The following is an 18,681-nucleotide window of genomic DNA, read 5'->3' on the forward strand; positions in this document are numbered from 1 at the left end:
TATCAGAATTACAAAAGCAACAGTACATGGAGTTATTTAACAGGACTTGCTATATGTCACTTGACTATAAATATAAAAATTCTGCAGCAACCTCATATATACAGCATTATCATGGTGAGCCATGTAAATTAGTTTTACAACTTAATCCTTTAATATTCATTGCATTTAAAAAACATTTTGATTTGTCTTCCTAAAATATGACAAATTTCTTTGTCTTATAGAAGATAGTATATTGAATATAATTTGACTTTACTGCATGATTCAGTACCTTTATTAGAAGCATGAGCTGTACCTTGATGCCCTATTTACCTCTTTCTTAGGCTCACTCTTCTGAGATTTTATACTTCTGTCTCTATCAATCACCAGCTGACTATTGCAATTACTGCTCTAATTTTAAAGCCCATCCTCCCTATTCTTGTCCCTAACCTGCTAAATGTGTAATGGCAGTATTTCCCAAGATGGAATTCCAAACATGCTCTGCAAGAAAAGATTCCCTGGTGAAAGAAGTTGAGTAAATACAAATCTCCAGGTCTCTTTACAGCAGGACTTCTCAGGGCCTTGAATGTGCTAATGTGCACTATAACTCTCCCAGACTGAAGATGTAGTCTTTCCCCCAAGAAAAGAATATGAAGCAGAAGTCTCCAAACATATTTAACCACAGAAACCTTTTCTCCAAACTTTGTGTGAGGAGAGGATCTATTAAAAACTCCTAGGGATGCATGGCTGGCTCTTAAAGCCCCACACTGGGTGTGGAGTTTACTTAAAAAAAAAACAAAAAACAAAAAAAACTCCTGTAAGTTACGTTTCAAAGAACCCATTTGGAAATGCTGATTAGAGAAATCAAGGAAGTGTGTTAAATCAGTAGCCTTACTTTGGACACAGTTCTACATTAGAGTAGGCTCTAAAGGACCCAGGGGTGGCTATATGTCAGCTGTTTTTTCTTGCTACAAGGAAACTTTACTGGCTCACTTCCAAATCTATAATTGTATCCCAGATGGTGAGGTTTGCTAGAAGCTTAACAGCAGATATGAGGCACTGCTACTCGAGGTCTCATGGTCAGAATCAAACGGACATGCCTGATCAGACTGTTTACCTGTTTATCCTCATCGTCCATTCTTTTGAAGGTATTTTTTTCTGTGATTAAATATGGAATCTGAACCTTAGTTCCATGCAGTTCAGCCGGGTTCCCAAATCGTATCTCGGCATCAGTCTTTGACATCATAAAGCGAGGCAGTGGCAGCTCTTTAAGACCAGAATCAGAGAAGCTCAAGTGAGACTTTATTTTAAAACTGTGAAAAGCGGGACTCAATGGCCAAAAGATGAATCACTTTTCAGGGAAAATTCCAGAGCACTAAATATAGATTAAATTTTTATTTTGACACAATGAAGACTCCTATAATAATGTCATGAGAGAAAAATGCTTCAGTTTTACCAAGGCATTCTTGCTTCACATTTTTAAATGCTGTCAAATCACTGCAGAGAATATTCAGGTTTTGGACTAATCTCCCACCTCAGGCTTTAGTCCAGCACCAGCAAGAAGGATGTGATATTGTATAAACACAGTAAGTGGCAAATGATGCAGGCAAAACCTATACAACACATATTATATGCCAGACACTATATTAAGATCTGCAAATGTTAGGTCATTTAATCCTCAGAACAACTCAATAAGGTAAGACTATCATCAGCCTTCTTTTACAGATGTGGAAACAGACACAAAGGAGCTAAGTAACACCCCCAAGATCACACAGCTCATCATCTGTGGCAGAGCTGTCACAGCCGAGAGCTGCTGCCCTACAGAAAGGCCCCTCATTCCTAGGGCCAACTTACTGGGTAAAACAGTTTTTCACCCTATGTCATTCCTTAAGGAATTTTCACACTTGATCTCCAATTGTCTTTTCATAATGGAATAAGGAAAATGGTATCAAGTTAGAGCAATCAGTCCAACGTTCAGCCAGATTCTACTGTCAAAACCATTAGCCACACTCACAATGCTACAAAGAGCTGAAATGCAATAGTCTGGAATATTTACTTATCTTTCAAATATCTGATAAAAGTATTCTGAAAAAGAAATGATGCTCTGGCACACTTCTAGTTCTCAGCACAGCAAATCATACAACACAAAGAACTCCAAAAATGGGGATAATATTATGAATTATGCATAATGATTTGCATCTGTATCCATTGTTCAGGGTAATACTCATCACCGTGCCTCTGCGCTTCCATCAGCGCTCTATTCCAAACACAGCTGCACTTCCACTGACTGACGCCGTGCTAAAGCCAGAAAACATCTTAGCAATAACAACCAAGTATCCCAGTTCCCCAGGCAAAGAAGGCCCCTGGTTCTCTAATATCCACATCATGTTTATTTTTAGTTGCTATGTCCACATTTGATTCAAAGAAGTAGGCAATATGATGACTCCCTGCATGATCAATCAGTCAAAGGCCCAAGAGACACAAATAGAATAAATAATCTGGAAAATTAAACCAGGACTCTCCTCTAAAGAGAGGATGGCCACCATTTTGAACACTGTAACTTTTCCCAACCTCGGCAGCGCTCCAGTACTCAAGGCAGGAATGGACTTTAAAAGAAAAAAGGTAGAAGAAAAGAAAACCTAGATTCTTTGTAAATCAAATATAAGCTAATCCTATGGTTATCTTCTCAGAAAGGTATTTGTTTCATTCAGTCTGCAAAAGGGATCTAAAAAGATGGAAGGAGATCAGATAAAATAATTTGCACCCTGACTGCCCATAAGAGGATGACTATACTTCCAAACACTGCTTGAGGGAGAAGAGAAGTAAATGTTGACATTTGTAAACTCCCTGACCAGTGTTTTACTGGGTGTTCAACACATAATTCTGGGAACAAAAGAATACAAACACGGGAAGATGAGTATCAACTACTATTATACTAGGACTCCCAGATATCCTTTAGGACACTGTCACTTCACACAGTCTCCTCCTTCCCTGGCTATGGCATTTCTCCAGAACTATTCACCTGGCAAAGAAGTTCTCTCCTCCAGATGGCCACCAAAGAGCAAAACACAAAATATAGCTGAATTTCTCTTGTACTTTCTTTGCTTATGTAGTTTTAAACAACTCTCACTTAACAGAATTGTAACCATACATAATAATAATCCTATCACTGAAAACTTTCATGAAGGTGCTATCTCCCTTAAACTGCTCCAAGCTTTCAAAAAGTGAAAAGTAAAACTCTAGTTTGTAAATATTCAGTCTAAATGGTTTTTTGAAGTCATATGGATATCACATTTAATAGTGAAACTTTATTCAAAAATTAATCAAGGGTCTGCTATCCAGTGATGTATGTCAAGTAATCACAAGAGCCATTTGTAGTAGTTGGTTAGAATCTTTTCTCCCAAACTGAATTAACACAAGGAAATAAATAGAGTCCAAACTAGAGTTTTATGGGGGCCACAGAGGCAATGAGTACAGCCATCCAAGGCAGTAATTTGTTTCATAATATCTTAGGTTGTAGTCTTTGAACATAGAAATGCTTTGTATATTAAATGTAAATGACTATTTTTCCTTTCCATGAAGAAAACTATGCCTCTAAACATCTGACCCTCTAAAAATTAAGGGAAAAATCCTTTCATTTTCCATGTTTGATGGAGACATGAATATAAGAAATACTTCCATTTCCTCAATTAGAAAAAATGTGAACATAAAACAGAAATGGAATAACAAATGGTAAATGACAATGGGGAGAGCTGGGGCTGAGCAGAGAGGTCATGTTCCATCTAAAATGGCAGCTGCTGTTCACTGTCCTTCAATACTGTCCACTAGAAATAGAAGGCGAGCCGCATACATAATTATAAATTGTGTAGTAACAACAATATTTTTTAAGTGAAGAAGCCAGTCACAAAAAGACAAACACTGTATGATTTCACTTATATGAAGGATCAATAGCCAAATGTATAGGGACAGAAAGTAGAATGGTGGTTGCCTGTGACTAGGGCCAGGGGAAATGCAGAGCTGTTTAATGGCTATAGAGTTTCATATACCTCAGATGAAAAGAGTTCTGGTGATGGATGGTGGAGATGGTTGCACAGTATGAATGTACTGAATGGTACAATTAAAAAATGGTTAAGGTGGGGCACCTGGCTGGCTCAGTAGGTAGAACACGCAACTCTTGATCTCAAGGTCATGAGTTAGAGCCCCACGCTGGGTGTGGAGACTACGTAAAAAAAAAGTTAAGATAAATTTTATGTTATGTATATTTTATCACAATTTTTCAAAACTTTTTCAAATAAAAAGGAAACAGGTGAAATTAATTTTAATAATTATTTCAACCCAATATTATCATTATACAATATAATTGAGATAAAAATTATTAATGAAATTGAATTTACATTCTTTTATTCAGACTTTTTTTTCAAACTCCCAGGTGTATTTTACCTGCCCTGCACACCTTGATTCAGACGTACCACATTTCAAGTGCTAAGGAACCACACTAGCATGGCTACTGGCTACCCCACTAGAACAGCACAATTCCAGTTGATGGTTGATATGAGGGCATGTGGACCACTGTGGCCAGAAATCTGTATTTTACTAAGAGATATTATAATGTTAAATGTTAACAACTAATTGAATTCTTTTTAAATTATGTTAAGAGTATTTTGTATGGAGGGATAATTTATATAAATCTTAAGTGTACCATCTGAAGAATTTTGACAAATGTATATATAAGCACATACACCCAAATTAAGATATGACATTTCTATCTTATAGAATTTTCCTTTACATCCATTTCTAGTTAATCCCCTCTCCTTGTCCCACTCGGCAACCCCAGTTCTAATCTCTAAATCCAGACTACCTTTGCCATTACAGAACTTCACATAATGGAATCATTCAGTATTTATCCTTGAAACTAGCTTCCTTCACAACATTTTGTCTGTGAGAATCATCCAGCCTACTATGTGTAGACATAGTTTATTCTTTTTCATGGCTATGGAATAATCCATTTTTATGAATATATTGAGATTTTTTTTAATCTATATCTCCTATGATAAACATCTGGGCTGTTTCCAGTTTAGGGCCATTATGAATATAGCTGTTACAAACATTCTTATAAATGGTTTTTGATGGACATGAATTAATTTATCTTGGGCATAAACCTATGAACTAAGTCCAACCCACTGCCTATTTCTGTATAGCCCGTGAGTTAAGAATGGGTATTACATTTTTGAATGTCTGAAAAACATCAAAAGAAAAATAGTTGTGATGTGAAAATTGTATGAAATTCAAATTTCAGGGTCCACAAATAAAGATTTTTTGGAACACAGCCACTCTCCTTTGGTTTACATATCGTCCATATCCGCTTTCGTAGTTCAAGGGCAGAGTTAGGTAGTTGCAGCAAAGGCCATATGGTTCACAAAGCCTAAAATATCCACCACCTAGCCCTTTACAGGAAAAGTTTGCTGATCCCAGTCTTACACAATGCAATGGTTAAAGTAAAATGTAGTCTTACTAAAACAATAAAGGAGCATTTAATGGAAAAATATTTTACACCGCTTATTAAGTTTTAAATAATTTATATTAAATTAAAAATTCAATTCCTCAATCAACACTAACCAGATTTCGAGTCTTCAACAACCAAGCCATATGTGACTAGTAAGTACTATATCGGATGGCACAGTTCAGAAGCTTTTCCAAATTTTTAACATCACGTGATTTTATGCTCACAACAACCCCGTAAGACAGGTACTACTGGTATACCCCCTCTCCAGGTGAGCCATTTAAAGCTCAAAAAAGCTAGGCAACTTGTCTGAGGGCATACAAATAAAAAGCTGTGGTGCAAAACAATTCAAAATGATAAAATATACATAACATAACAAAGGCAACCTATTGCTGGGGCCCATACATTGTCACTAAGCTAAACTGTCATCCTGAAAATTAAAATATTCTTTCTATTGCAGGTTTGAACACTCAGCATGGGACTGTGGCATTTCAGAGCTAGAAAACAGCCTAGAGAAAACCTGCTTAGAATATCCACATCTTACAGGTGAAGAACTAAGCCCAGGAAGGGGAGGGTGGGCCTTGTCTTAGTCATGCAGCAATTTGGTGACAGAACCATGACCACAACACTCCTGCCTGCAGGGACTCCCTCTTGTAATTTTTTGGAGGGGAAAGGCAAATAAATTACATTTACTTATCAATTTCATAAAAGGGCATTTAATTAAAAAAACACCTTAGAACTGAATGTATTTCATTTTATAAATAACTCACTCTTGTCCTAATTCTTTCTCCTTTCACTACAAACTGTGCCAGACTGCCACTAGATCAATAACCAGTTTGGGGAACACAGCCCCTAGGGGCTATGTGAACCACATTATTGCACTATTAGCATTCAGAGACTCCCAGAGGGGCTGTGGAAAGAAATCATGGGGTCAGTCATCCTGGTTAAGAAAAAAATTACGTCTTTATTCTCCCTAACTGAAAGAGCATTTCCTTCAATTATGAACACAGGCAACAAAGCGCTGTAGTATCATTAGCAGCACCTGTAGCTTTGTCACCCAGCAAAATCAGACATTTATATATCATATTACACTTGTTGTAGACATCTTGAAGTATTGTTTATGCTCATCACTACTTTGAAAGTATGGTAGTTATTTAGGTCACTGTTTGATCTCTTATTTCATGCGTTAATGAAAAAGTATGTATATTGCCATAAAACACTTTTTAAAAATATCTTAGTTTTAATTTCAATATAATTGGTTTCCTTTAGACTCCTATGTCTTTGTATACATTTAAAACATTACTCCAGGAAGGAGTATCATGCTGCCAAAGGAGCCCATGACACAAGAGGTTACAAAACCTGCCCTAACCCCTACCCATCCCTTCCCTCAGTCCTCACACCCTGTTATGACCAGTCCTCAGAAAGGAAGGGACAACAGCTCCCAGGGCAAATGTCCACCATGCACTTTCCTCATCAGGAATTCTCCACGGGTCCTCAATTTTACCCCTTCCTTCTGTCCTCCTAAATCATCATAAGTATAACCATTTCACCATCTGTATAACCGGCCAAATAGGGTGAGGCTAGGGAGAGACCTAGTGTCAACATTTAAGAAGGTGGTTACTCTCAGGGCAGGGTCCTGATTCTGTAAATGGAGAATCGGCACTTGTAAAGCCCTGAGAATGAATTCCCCCTTAAAGTTATATAACCTGGGTGCCTCGGGCCTCACCCCAGTTCAGGCCCTGTTATAACCAAATATGTACTCGTACTTTAAGCAAAGCTCTTGAAAATGCTCCACTCAGCTTTCATTAGAACTCAGCCTCAACCCTGACTCCACAGAAGAATCACCTGAGGAGCTCTTAAAAGTCCCCATGTTCAGGCTGCACCCCAGGCTAATTAAATGAGAGTTTCTGGAAGTGACCCCTGCCACCTGTAGTTTTTATTTTGCATTAAAGCTCTCCAGCAGATTCTTAAGTACAAACAAGGCTGGGAACCAGGGCTTGAGAAAGAAGACCTCTTTAGAAATCCCTTAGGAGTTGGGGGTGAATCTGAAATCCAACTGTTTGAGCTTAAAAAGTGACAGATGATTAAGACTCAGTCCCCACACACAAGCACTCATCTCTTCATTCACTCAGCAAACATGCCCTGAGTGTCCACAGCACAGCTCCTCCTCCCTTCCCTTCAGGTAAGCTTGCAGACTAGTGAGGAAGACAGAAATTAGTCAACCTATAAAGAAGTATTTACAAACTGATAAAAGTGCTATGAAGGAGCAGATGCTAAGAGTAAAGTAGGGAGGGGACTGTCACACAGAAGCACTATCTAACAGGATTAACCCATCCAAGGATTAAGTAACTCCCTAGGGATATGTACTTTGGTTTTGACTTACCATTCACTCTTCATTACCCATTTTACAACTTTATGGAGAGAAAACTGTTAGCTAACTAATCTCGTCTAATAGCAATGCAAGTGAATTTCATCTTAGAAAAGAGTATAATAACCAAGTTACAGTTTTACTGCTCTACAGGGCATTCATCAATTTTATATGTAATTTAGCAATCTTACTCCAGCATTCTTTCTTTCCATGACTATAAATACTTCTGACTCTCCTACACTTTCTTGAACCAGCTTTACTCTATGCTGATTCCTTCGTTAATGAATTAATTTGACAGAACCTACTTTAGACAGGATGGTGGGGACAGTCCACAAATCCTGAAGGACAAGGAGGAAGAACCAGCCATTGGAAAGAAGGGGGGAAACAGACCACGGGGAACTCAAGACCTTGAGATAACATGGTCTTTCCCACACCAGAAATGGCTAGGCCAGTGAGGCCGGGCTACAGATTGCGAACACAAGCAGAGGGCAGGTTTAAGATAAGGATGGAGAAGCAGAGCCTAGATTACTTAGCGCCTTACAGATCAGTGTAGTGACTTTGATTTTAGTCTGATGTACAACAAGCCAACCAGTGGAGGATATCAAGGAGGAGGATGAAAAGATCATTCCTACTGCCATGTGGGAAAAGAGACTGGAAGAGAGAAGGGAGAAGGCCAAGAAATCAATGACAAAACCACTGTGATATCCGAGTGAGTGGCTGAAGGTGGGCCGGGTCTAGTAGGTATAGAGAGATGGAGGGAGCAGGCAACGAGACTGAAGCCGCACTGCCAGGACTGCTGATGGATTACACTGTGGAGCGAGGAAACGGGCGGAATCAAGGATGACTTCTAGGGGCGCCTGGGTGGCTCAGTCCTTAAGCCTTCGGCTCAGGACATGATCCCGGAGTTCTGGGATCGAGCCCCACATCAGGCTCCTCTACTAGGAGCCTGCTTCTTCCTCTCCCACTCCCCCTGCTTGTGTTCCCTCTCTCACTGGCTGTCTCTCTCTCTCTGTGAAATAAATAAATAAAATCTTTAAAAAAAAAAAAAAGGATGACTTCTAGGTTCCTGGATTGAGCAACTATAGCTGGTGGTGGCACTGGCTGAAATAGGCAAGGCTAGGGGTTAGAGGTTAACACACACACACACACACACGCAGACGCATGTAACTCGTGAAGTTAAGAATGGACTCACAACTCCATGAGTGTGATGAGGCTACTACAACCATATTAAATTCTCACAGAGAATTGGCCTTCAAGGTTTGTGTCACAAAACATTACACTAATGGATTTCAAGCAATAAATTGGAAAATTCTAAGTGGCAGCTCAAAGTTTGGCCCAATCTTGCCCTCATTCTTACTTAACATATGCTGACTACAAATAATTTTTATTTAATAATTCTTTAAATGAAGGAAGAAAACTCAAAATTAACTGTGAGTATACTTAAACTGTCAAAGGTAAAAGGCAGCATCAGGATTTATAAAATACAACTGAGAAAGCCTTACACTTGTGAAAAAATGTTAATCCTTTACACATGTGATAATTTAGACAACCGCCCCCCTTCTCACCCCCCAATTCCCAGGAAATTAAGCTGCAGATATGGGCACAAATCAGGTAAAAGACCAGTCTAATTAAAATAAACAACAAAAGCATCAGAAACTTATTCTTGTATACAACAAAGCAGCTTTAACTTTTCCAGAAGATAAAGCTGGAAGATACAACAATAAAGCTTAATGATCATTTACAGTGAAATGGAAACTGGAAACTTTCCGTGTCTACCCCAAGTCCAAATACAATGTGATGTGACTTTAAACTAATCACAGCAAATGACTTATAGCAGTGACCACGCTGCCTTGTAGTGATAAACTCCAAACTTGCCACTGAAATAATGCTCTATCAAAAAAACTATTTTAAGGAACCAAGTTATGTAATATCAAAGGATGATCTGGGTCAGATTTTTTTCCCATTCAGAAAATATTCCGTGATTCCAGATTATAATAAGCACCTTACTAAACAGAATAATCAAGAAGAGGCTACTATGCATGAAGAGCGAGGGAAGCGAAGGCTAAGCTTCTGGCTCCAAACTCTACTAACCTTATGTCTTTGGGCAAATTACTCAACGCCCCCTAAACTTCAATTTCCACATCTGTAAGATAAGAATAACAACAGTACCACAGGAGAGACTTCCAGTGTTTATCCAGAGCCAGTTCTCTCCTTGCAGGCATAGGAGAGAATTACACAGCCCCCAGTCTGCTCTGCAGTTCAGTGGATCCATGTGACAAGTTCTGGCCAATGCACTGTGAGCAGCAGTAATGTGAGTCATACCCAGGACCAAGTATTTAACGGCTAGGGTGAGAACTATTTCTCTGTTGCAGCAATTATAGGAACAGGTGCTTGCTGGAGGAGGGGGGGTGCCACAAGATAAAGTAGCCAGGATCATGAAGCTACCACATGGAGGGCAGCTGCCCTTAGAGGGTCACCGTGGCCTACTGCAAAGCAGGAAGCGAACCTGCATTTTGTTAAGGCACTGGGATTTCAGTGGAATTTGTTTCACGGTTTATCGTAAGCAATGCAAACTAACACAAACACCTAATTTAGTAGGATGTTGGGAGGACTAAATGAGATGGTATCTGGCAGACACTAAGCCTTTTTAATAAAGATTAGTAGAATGATTGTGGCTCCCTGATGGTTAGCGCAAAAGGACTTCATTTCCCATAGTCAAGCTATCAGAATCTTCTCAGCTATTTAAGAGTTGTCCTACAACGTTCCTGAACCCACTCTGAGGTTTACCAAGGACTTCACAGTACAGGCGTGGTGGACAGTTGAGTGGTTTTTATCTCAAAATGAGGAAAAGGAAAAAGTTCCTGCATGGCTGTGTGAACTTAGGAAAGTAACTTAGATCAGAGTAAATGAACAGAGGACCTCAGCACAGCCCTGGAATAATCACCTTCTTCATAGAGATTTGTACACCCAATACTGAGGCAGTATAAATGATGCTAAGAGTTTGGGGCTTTGCTTTTTGTTTAAGTTGTGGGAAGTGCTCAAACACTCACTGGGTTGGGAGCAAGGATGGAAAGATAAGAAAACATTAAATCAAAACTTTGAGAAGCTAAGTTCATTCTGCCAAAATTTTGGCAGCTCCATAGTACTTACTAATCATTATAAGAGTGCTTCAGGAATTGGGGGAGTAAAGGATGATCATATATGATATGACTCGCAGGGACAGGAGAGGAAATAGGGGCGGTTCCACTCAAACTATCCCACGTACTTGTCCCCTTGTCCCTAACAGAACTTCAATTGGCATTAAATATTCCTCAAAAGGAAAATAAAACTAAATGCTATCATTTTGCCACAGGCTCTAGAATTTCTGTCCTGATCTCCTTCTGCTAAAGAACAAAATCTATTTTAACTTCAACTCCATTAAAAGGCATGAATCTCAGGTCACAATCTCAATTTTTTTTCCCCTTTCAAAAAGAAAAATAAGATACCTGCTAAATTTTCTTACTTTATTTTACAACAGCTGGAAGAAGCAAGGAGAAATTCCACAGATGCTTATAGAACAGGCCTTAAGCCCACTAAAAATGGTTCTCATAAACGAGACACCCGTCATGGACAATCAAATGTACAAATGGGAGATACTTACCACATTTAATACTTTCTATCCGTACAGGGAGGCCAGACTGTGCTGCAGCAATCAGTTTTAAGGCAATGTAAAACTGTGTTGGACCAAAATAACCAACCCGCTTTGCACCACACAGTTCTGTGATCTGAAAACAGACAAGAAAAAACCAGGCTGAAAACCCCATTTCATAACAGGAAAATGAGACAAGATATATTATGAAATATCAAGGATTTCACAGTGTAGCTAACCAAAAACTCCCTGGAGAACCTATGTGTACACACTGGTTGGGGGTTTTTTCCTCCAGTTTATAGGAAGATTTCCAATTCAGATAATTAAATTCTACCTACTCATGATGTTTCAGGACTGAGTGATTATTCCTCCTCTTTCAAAGATAAAAATAAAGGTGACAAAGGATGGCTGTTACTGTTCTTATGAAAGACAGTGACTTGTTCAGGGGGTGGATACTAATGTACAAAGTCTAGAAGATCACTGGGGTGATAACAGAACAGGTTAGTCATTACCACTACTTGTGGATTATCCCAGCTGATCAAAACTAAAAGTGAATTAATTATTTTTAAGGTTTTCAGGCAACAGATTTCCTAAGCATTGAAACTACATGACAAGTGCTCACTTCAGAGAAGCAAAAGGGGTGGGGGGACTATGAACACAAATGTCTTTAAGATCTTGCAATCTTTGGGGTGCCTGGGTGGCTCAGTCGTTAAGCGTCTGCCTTCCGCTCAGGTCATGATCCCAGCGTTCTGGGATCCAGCCCCGCATCCAGCCCAGCCTGCTTCTCCCTCTCCCACTCCCCCTGCTTGTGTTCCCTCTCTCGATGCCTCTCTCTCTGTCAAATAAATAAATAAAATCTTTAAAAAAAAAAAAAAAGATCTTGCAATCTTTAATTTGCAGACCTTAAACAAACACATATCCAATCGGTAGTTTAAAACTAACAAATATTCAATGACTTTTTAAAGTTATTTCAAAGTAATACTCAAAAGTTCAAATAACAGTAAGTGGGGGGAAGATCTAAAAAGCACCCTCCACTTCCTATGGCCCAGAGGAAAACATATTTTTTTAGAAATGTTCTATGCATATATATAGCACACACCTGTGTTTTTCCTCTTTATTCAATATTTTATACAAACAGAATACTACATACTATTTTGCAACTTACTTTCATTTAGCATTATCCCTTGAAGAAAAATCTTCTCTATCAGCACAGTTAAAATTACATCTTTCTTTTAACAACCACACAATACTCTGCTATAAAGATACACCGTGGTTTCTTTTTTTAGTTGGTCCGTATGGATGGGCTTTTAGATTTCCAAACTATAAACAGTCACTAATTAATCTTAAGAAAATTCCTATAAAAATTCAACTAGGATGTCAGCAAAAAATGGGGGGAATAAGGGCCTCCAAAAATTCTCTCCTCCATCAAAGCAGTGAGAAAACCAACTAAGCAAATGGACAGAACTCTGGAAACTAACCCAAGGCATGCAGCAATCCAGGGAGCGTTTATTCAAGAAAAGCTGCTGGATCTCTGGAAGAACACTGAGCTTTGTGCTATTTAACTGGCCTTACACCCAAGCTCCCACCCCAACTGCAGGCATCACTGTGGTTGCAGGCATCCGTAGCCTGCAGTCACAGTGAGACAAACAGCCTGGCTGCCACAGGAGGGGGCAGAACAGGGCTGGGCTTCTTGAATGTATAGATTAGTGTTTGTCTTTCTCCCTCCCTCTCTCTCCCCCTCCCTCCCTTCCTTCCTTCTGATACTTCTAGTATTTCTCATAGCAGGTGGTCTAACTCGCCTAGCCCTCGACTTGTTGCTGGGGTCGGGGGAGAGCAAGTCCTGTCTTCGTGGCTGGATCCACCAGGAATGGAGCTTTCCTCAAATGCAACTGGTGCAGGACAGGTGGGGAGCAGTCCTGGTTCAAATACTGCAGATTCACTGCTCTTACCAAGATTTAGGAGATTTTCTTGAATGTTTCTCCATTTGCTGTATGTCCTCAGGTCAATTTCCAATGACTTTAATTATTTTTTATATATTTTTTTGTTACCATTTAAAAGGTTGTTTCATTGGAGAGGGTCTGCTGAGCTCCTCAGGCTGCTGTTCCAAAAGTCTCAATCCTCCCCAGATTCATTCTTGACTGGAGAAGCAATAGGATGTTATGGTAAAGAGAACAGCCCCTGGAGTCAATGACTTGGTTGTGAATCCTGGCCTGGGCACTAATTAGCTATTTGCATAACCTAAGGCAAACTACTTAACTCTTGTGCCTCAGTCTCCCCATAAGTGTAAAGAGAGATGATGGTAATTATCTCATGAGAGCTAATTAGCAGTGCTGACAATAGTGTCCATTCAATAAATGCACTGCTGTCTGATTTACTGATCCACTTGCCTTATTTGGTCCAGTCTAGCTGCATATTAGAATAACCGGAGGAGTTTCTGAAAAATACAGCTACCTAAGCCCTACCCCCCAAAGATTCTGTTTCAGCTGGTAAATTGTGCAGCCCAGGCATGGGTATTTTTGCAAAGCTCTCAAGGTAATTCTAACATGCAGCAAAGGCTGAGAATCACTGCTCTTTCAGTGATCTCATTCTTTCTCCAGGCCTCAATTACCATCCAAATGACCACCAAATCACTCTCTCCAAACGTAACATCTCAGACACTTCATGCACTTTTCCAAAATCCTCCTGTGGACACCCAATGCCATCTCAGACATAACACAAATAAGCCCCTCCCCACATATCCTGGTACCGGCTAATTAATCTTACTGGTGTCAACTATTCCATATATTAAATCAGAAACTTATCTTCAATGGTAACCATACCCAGTTGATCTTGCCACCAACCCACGTCCCAAATCAAGGCTATCTTCTCCACTGTCACGGCCTTAACCCTTCCTAGTATCTCATCTGGCTATCATGACAGATTTTCTAAACAGAATTCACATACTTAACCATACAGGGACAGATTTTTTTAACTTTTTTCTAACTTTATTCCATTAGTTGGTGGTGTTCTCGCAACAAAACAAGTAGGCACTAATACCGAGAGAGATGAGAACCCCTGAGTGTGACTTTCAGATACTAGTGAGTTTTCCTCAAGTGAACAAGTAGACATCAATACTAATTATCAGAATTTGTTTCTCAGGGGCGCCTGGGTGGCACAGCGGTTAAGCGTCTGCCTTCGGCTCAGGGCGTGATCCCGGCGATCTGGGATCGAGCCCCACATCAGGCTCTTCTGCTATGAGCCTGCTTCTTCCTCTCCCACTCCCCCTGCTTGTGTTCCCTCTCTCGCTGGCTGTCTCTCTGTCAAATAAATAAAATCTTTAAAAAAAAAAAAAAAAAAGAATTTGTTTCTGGAAGAAATACAATATTCATATGGAAAAGCATAATATAGATACAGAAAAGCATACAAATCCTTAGTGTATGGGGATATAAGTTTTCATAAATGGAACACAACTACATAAGAAGCAGTCAGGATCAAGAAACAAAACATTATAAGCCTTCTAGAAGCCCCCCTGTGCAGCTCCTTTCAATCGCTACCCATATGCCATTTTCCTAACTTCTAATACCACAGGTTAGTTTTGCCTTTTTCTGAACTTTATATAAATAGTCAAAGAGTATGTACCCACGTGTCTGCCTTCTTTGTTCAATGTTGTTTGTGACATGCTTCCAAGTTGTGGAGTGAAATTACAGGTCAGTCATTTCAGTTGTTATTCAAATATTTCTATGGATATATCCCAAATTATCTATCCTTCTGACACTGGACATTTGGATGGTTTCCACTTTGGGTCTGTTCTATATCGTGCTGCTCTAATATTCTTGCTCATGTTTGTCAAGACATGTAGAGTAGAATACATTAGCCTGAAATACATTTCTCTTTAGGTTTCTATCTAAGAGTGCTAACTGCTGGCTTACCAGATATGTATATGTTTAGTGTTAGTAGATATGGCCACGCTGCCACCAATGGTGTTTGGGAATTCAGTTTACTCTATGTCCTTGCCAACACTTGGTATTTTTAGGCTTTTTCATTTTCACCATTCTAATGGGAGTGTGGTAGTATCTCATTATAGTTTTACTTTGCATTTTTCTGAGAACTAGGAAGTTTATCACCTTTTCATAGGATCATAGGTATTATGGTCCTGAGACCAATTCCAAAATGTGAAGGCGGTGGTATCCCACACAGCACCAAGTAACTGTCCAGATAACACCTGGGTGTACAACAGTTCAACTCAACTCTGACAGGATTACCTAGAGACAGCATCAGATTCCACAGATTAAGGAAGGGCTTAGTCCTCCAAGACTGCCCCCTTACTCCCCTCCCCCCAACTTCAGACATTAGTCACAAGCCCAGGTTGTTACCAAGCGGCTATAAATCAGATGTTCCCATGACTCCCTCCTCAGGTTTGGTTAATCTGCTACAACAGCTCACAGAACTCAAAGAAACATTTTACTCAGTAGATTAACAGTTTATTATAAAAAGGATATAACCCAGAAACAGCCAAATGAAAGAAATGAATAGGGCAAGGTATGCGGGAGTGTGCAGTTTCTATAGCCTCTTGGAGCACCACTCCACTCTCCCCAAATAGCTGGTGCTCACCAACTCGGAAGCTCTCTGAACCCTTTTTGGGTTTCTATGGATGCTTCATTACATAAGCATGATTGATTAAATCCTGATCATTGGTGACTGATTCAACCTCCAGCCCCCTCCCCACCTGGAGGTTTGTGCGGGAGGTGGGTATCCAAAGTTCCAAAACTTCAAATTACAAGGTTGGTTCCCTTGGCAACCAGCCCCCAACCCGGTTACCTGAGGGCTTACCCTAAATCACCTTATTAACATAACAAAAGACACATTTACTGCTCTGATCACAGGAAATTCCAAGGGTTTTAGGAGCTCTGTGCTTTAGGAACTGAGTTGAAGACCAAATATATATTTCCTATTATAAATCAAGTTACAACAGGCCATTTGCACGTGACTAATTCTCTACTAATCTCCATGAAATAGGGAGATGTGTTTGCTGTTCGTCAGTTCACTCTCTGCCATATTGTCTATCCTCAATAAATACTGGTTGAATAAATAATTTTTCTGACCCATACTCACTTCAGCTCATCTTCCAACTCCAGTTCGTCTTCCACAGTGTCTGCATATTCTTCGTTTTGAAAGCTGACAATACTGTTCTCATGCTTTAAGACATCTCAGCCTGGAACTCCACCATCCTCAGGACAATATTCTCTGTCCTTAGTATGGCATTAAAGTCCCTTCACAACCTGGCCTGGAGCAGCTTCTCTATTTTCATCTCCGAACACGGACTAACCCAAGGACACACGGATGGACAGACGAACACACACACACACACACACACACACACACACACACATTCTGTAGCTGCATTCCACTTCTCCCACTTTCACAGACACATCTTGTACTTTCACTTCTCTGTATCTACACACATGGTGCAGAAGATGGTGAACTAAATAGCCCTTAAAGTCAAGAATGGTTTGCAACACGGAAAACTAATTAGTTTTATAACTTTGGGCAAATTTATTTAAATCTGCCTGAAACTTAATTTCCTCATTTGTAAAATAGAGATAGTGCCTCCCTCAGAGGACTATTGTGAAGAAAAAAATAAACTAGTGTACTAAATGAACGTAATACAATGCTTAGGGATATTCGATAATTGGTGGGTTCCATCCCTTTTATCTGAAACTTACTCCCTCTGGTTCTTGAAAGCTACTTCTCTGTACCTCCTTCCTTCCCAAGTCCCCAGGTACAGTTTATTTTCCCTGTGTATTCTCTGACTCTTCAAATATCTATAAATACCCACCACGTGATGATATACTGTCTTGGATTTGCTTCCAAATAAAAGGGGGGAGGGGAGTAAGTAGAGCAGAGCGTATGGGTGCAAAGAGTATGTCCCCTAGTTGAGAACTGTTGAAGCTGGGTGATGGCGTTCATGGGGGTTCATTCGCCTACTGCCTGTACTTACGTGTATGTTTGACATTCTCCACATTTAAGCTTTTTAATGTCTATTTCTTCACTTATCAGATATTATAATTATCTGTTTATCTCTGCCTCCTATTAAGATGCAAGGGGTAACTTCCATTCACCACCAACACAAGGATATCCAGGCTGCAGTCAAAAAATCCTCGATCAAGTAAATGAACCAATCCTCACAAATAAAAAGTAACTGAATTGTATAATACATCCCTTACTGTGAATATATAAGTTACACATCTTCAAGTACAGGCTTGCCCATACGTGGGAAAAAACACCGAGATCATCAATGTGGATCCAGCATCAATATAGTTGTTGCTGAATAATCCCTAAAAAATTATAATCCTTGACATGCAAACAATTTAACTACTATTTCAGTGTTAATTTAATATCAAGTTGACCTTCTGTTATTCCTTTGCCGTAAGTAATACATAGAACTGAAAAGCTCTTAACTAAAGGTAAGTGAAATTGCTGCTAAAACCTCCATATGGTACTTTGAGACCAACACTCAAATCTGGCATTAGTAAACTGCTTTATTTACCTTGGAAAGTGTCCTTTGGTCCTATACACCACTAGGATCACTGCTTTATAGCAAACGTGGAATATACACACATAAGTGAGGTAAGCCCATAGCTCACTTTTCTTGCTCTTTGTACACTAACCCTCCAAGAGACATGCCAAGAACTTCCTGAAATATTCAAGCCATAAGGAAGACAAAGTAATTACAAGCCTTTGGAACTTATATATGGACCCTTGTAAGCCTGAAATATCTTAATTCATAAAAGAGGTTCATTTTCTTTTTCTTTTTTTAAGATTTTATTTATTTATTTGACAGAGAGAGAAAGAGCACAAGCAGAGGGAGCAGCAGGCAAAGGGAGAGGGAGAAGCTGGCTCCCCGCTGAGGAAGGAGCCCGGCAGGGGTCTCACCCTGATCATGACCTGAGCTGAAGGCAGCCGCTTAACTGACTGAGCCACCCAGGCGTCCCAGAGGTTAATTTTCTAAGTTTTGTTTCTCAAGGTTCAAGATGTTCTAAGTCTAAATTAAATTCTCCATGGAAAAGCTCTAAATTGTGGGTAGAAATATTTTAAGACAAACTAAAGAAAATAAGGTGGTGCTTTATCCCCAGGTACTTAATTAGCAGGAGATATTTTATATAATCGCGACTTCAAACAGTCCAAGTTGCCAAGCATTGCTAGAAATAAAGAAAAAATACAAAGATTCCA

The 18,681-nt window shown here is 39.6% G+C and overlaps 1 protein-coding gene across 1 annotated transcript in view; it reads right to left on the reverse strand.

Moving 5' to 3' along the window:
- The window catches only part of REPS2 (RALBP1 associated Eps domain containing 2), a 219,323-nt gene that overhangs the window by 150,142 nt on the left and 50,500 nt on the right, over nucleotides 1–18,681 (reverse strand). Inside the window, exons 2-3 of the mRNA XM_040633929.1 lie at nucleotides 11,485–11,608; nucleotides 1,094–1,242 (exon numbers count right to left, since the gene is read on the reverse strand). Of these exons, the coding sequence (XP_040489863.1) occupies nucleotides 1,094–1,242; nucleotides 11,485–11,608 (273 nt within the window). The remainder of the gene's footprint in view (nucleotides 1–1,093; nucleotides 1,243–11,484; nucleotides 11,609–18,681) is intronic.

Source organism: Ursus maritimus (assembly GCF_017311325.1).
Source record: "Ursus maritimus isolate PB19 chromosome X unlocalized genomic scaffold, ASM1731132v1 scaffold_X1, whole genome shotgun sequence".
NCBI lineage: Eukaryota > Metazoa > Chordata > Mammalia > Carnivora > Ursidae > Ursus > Ursus maritimus.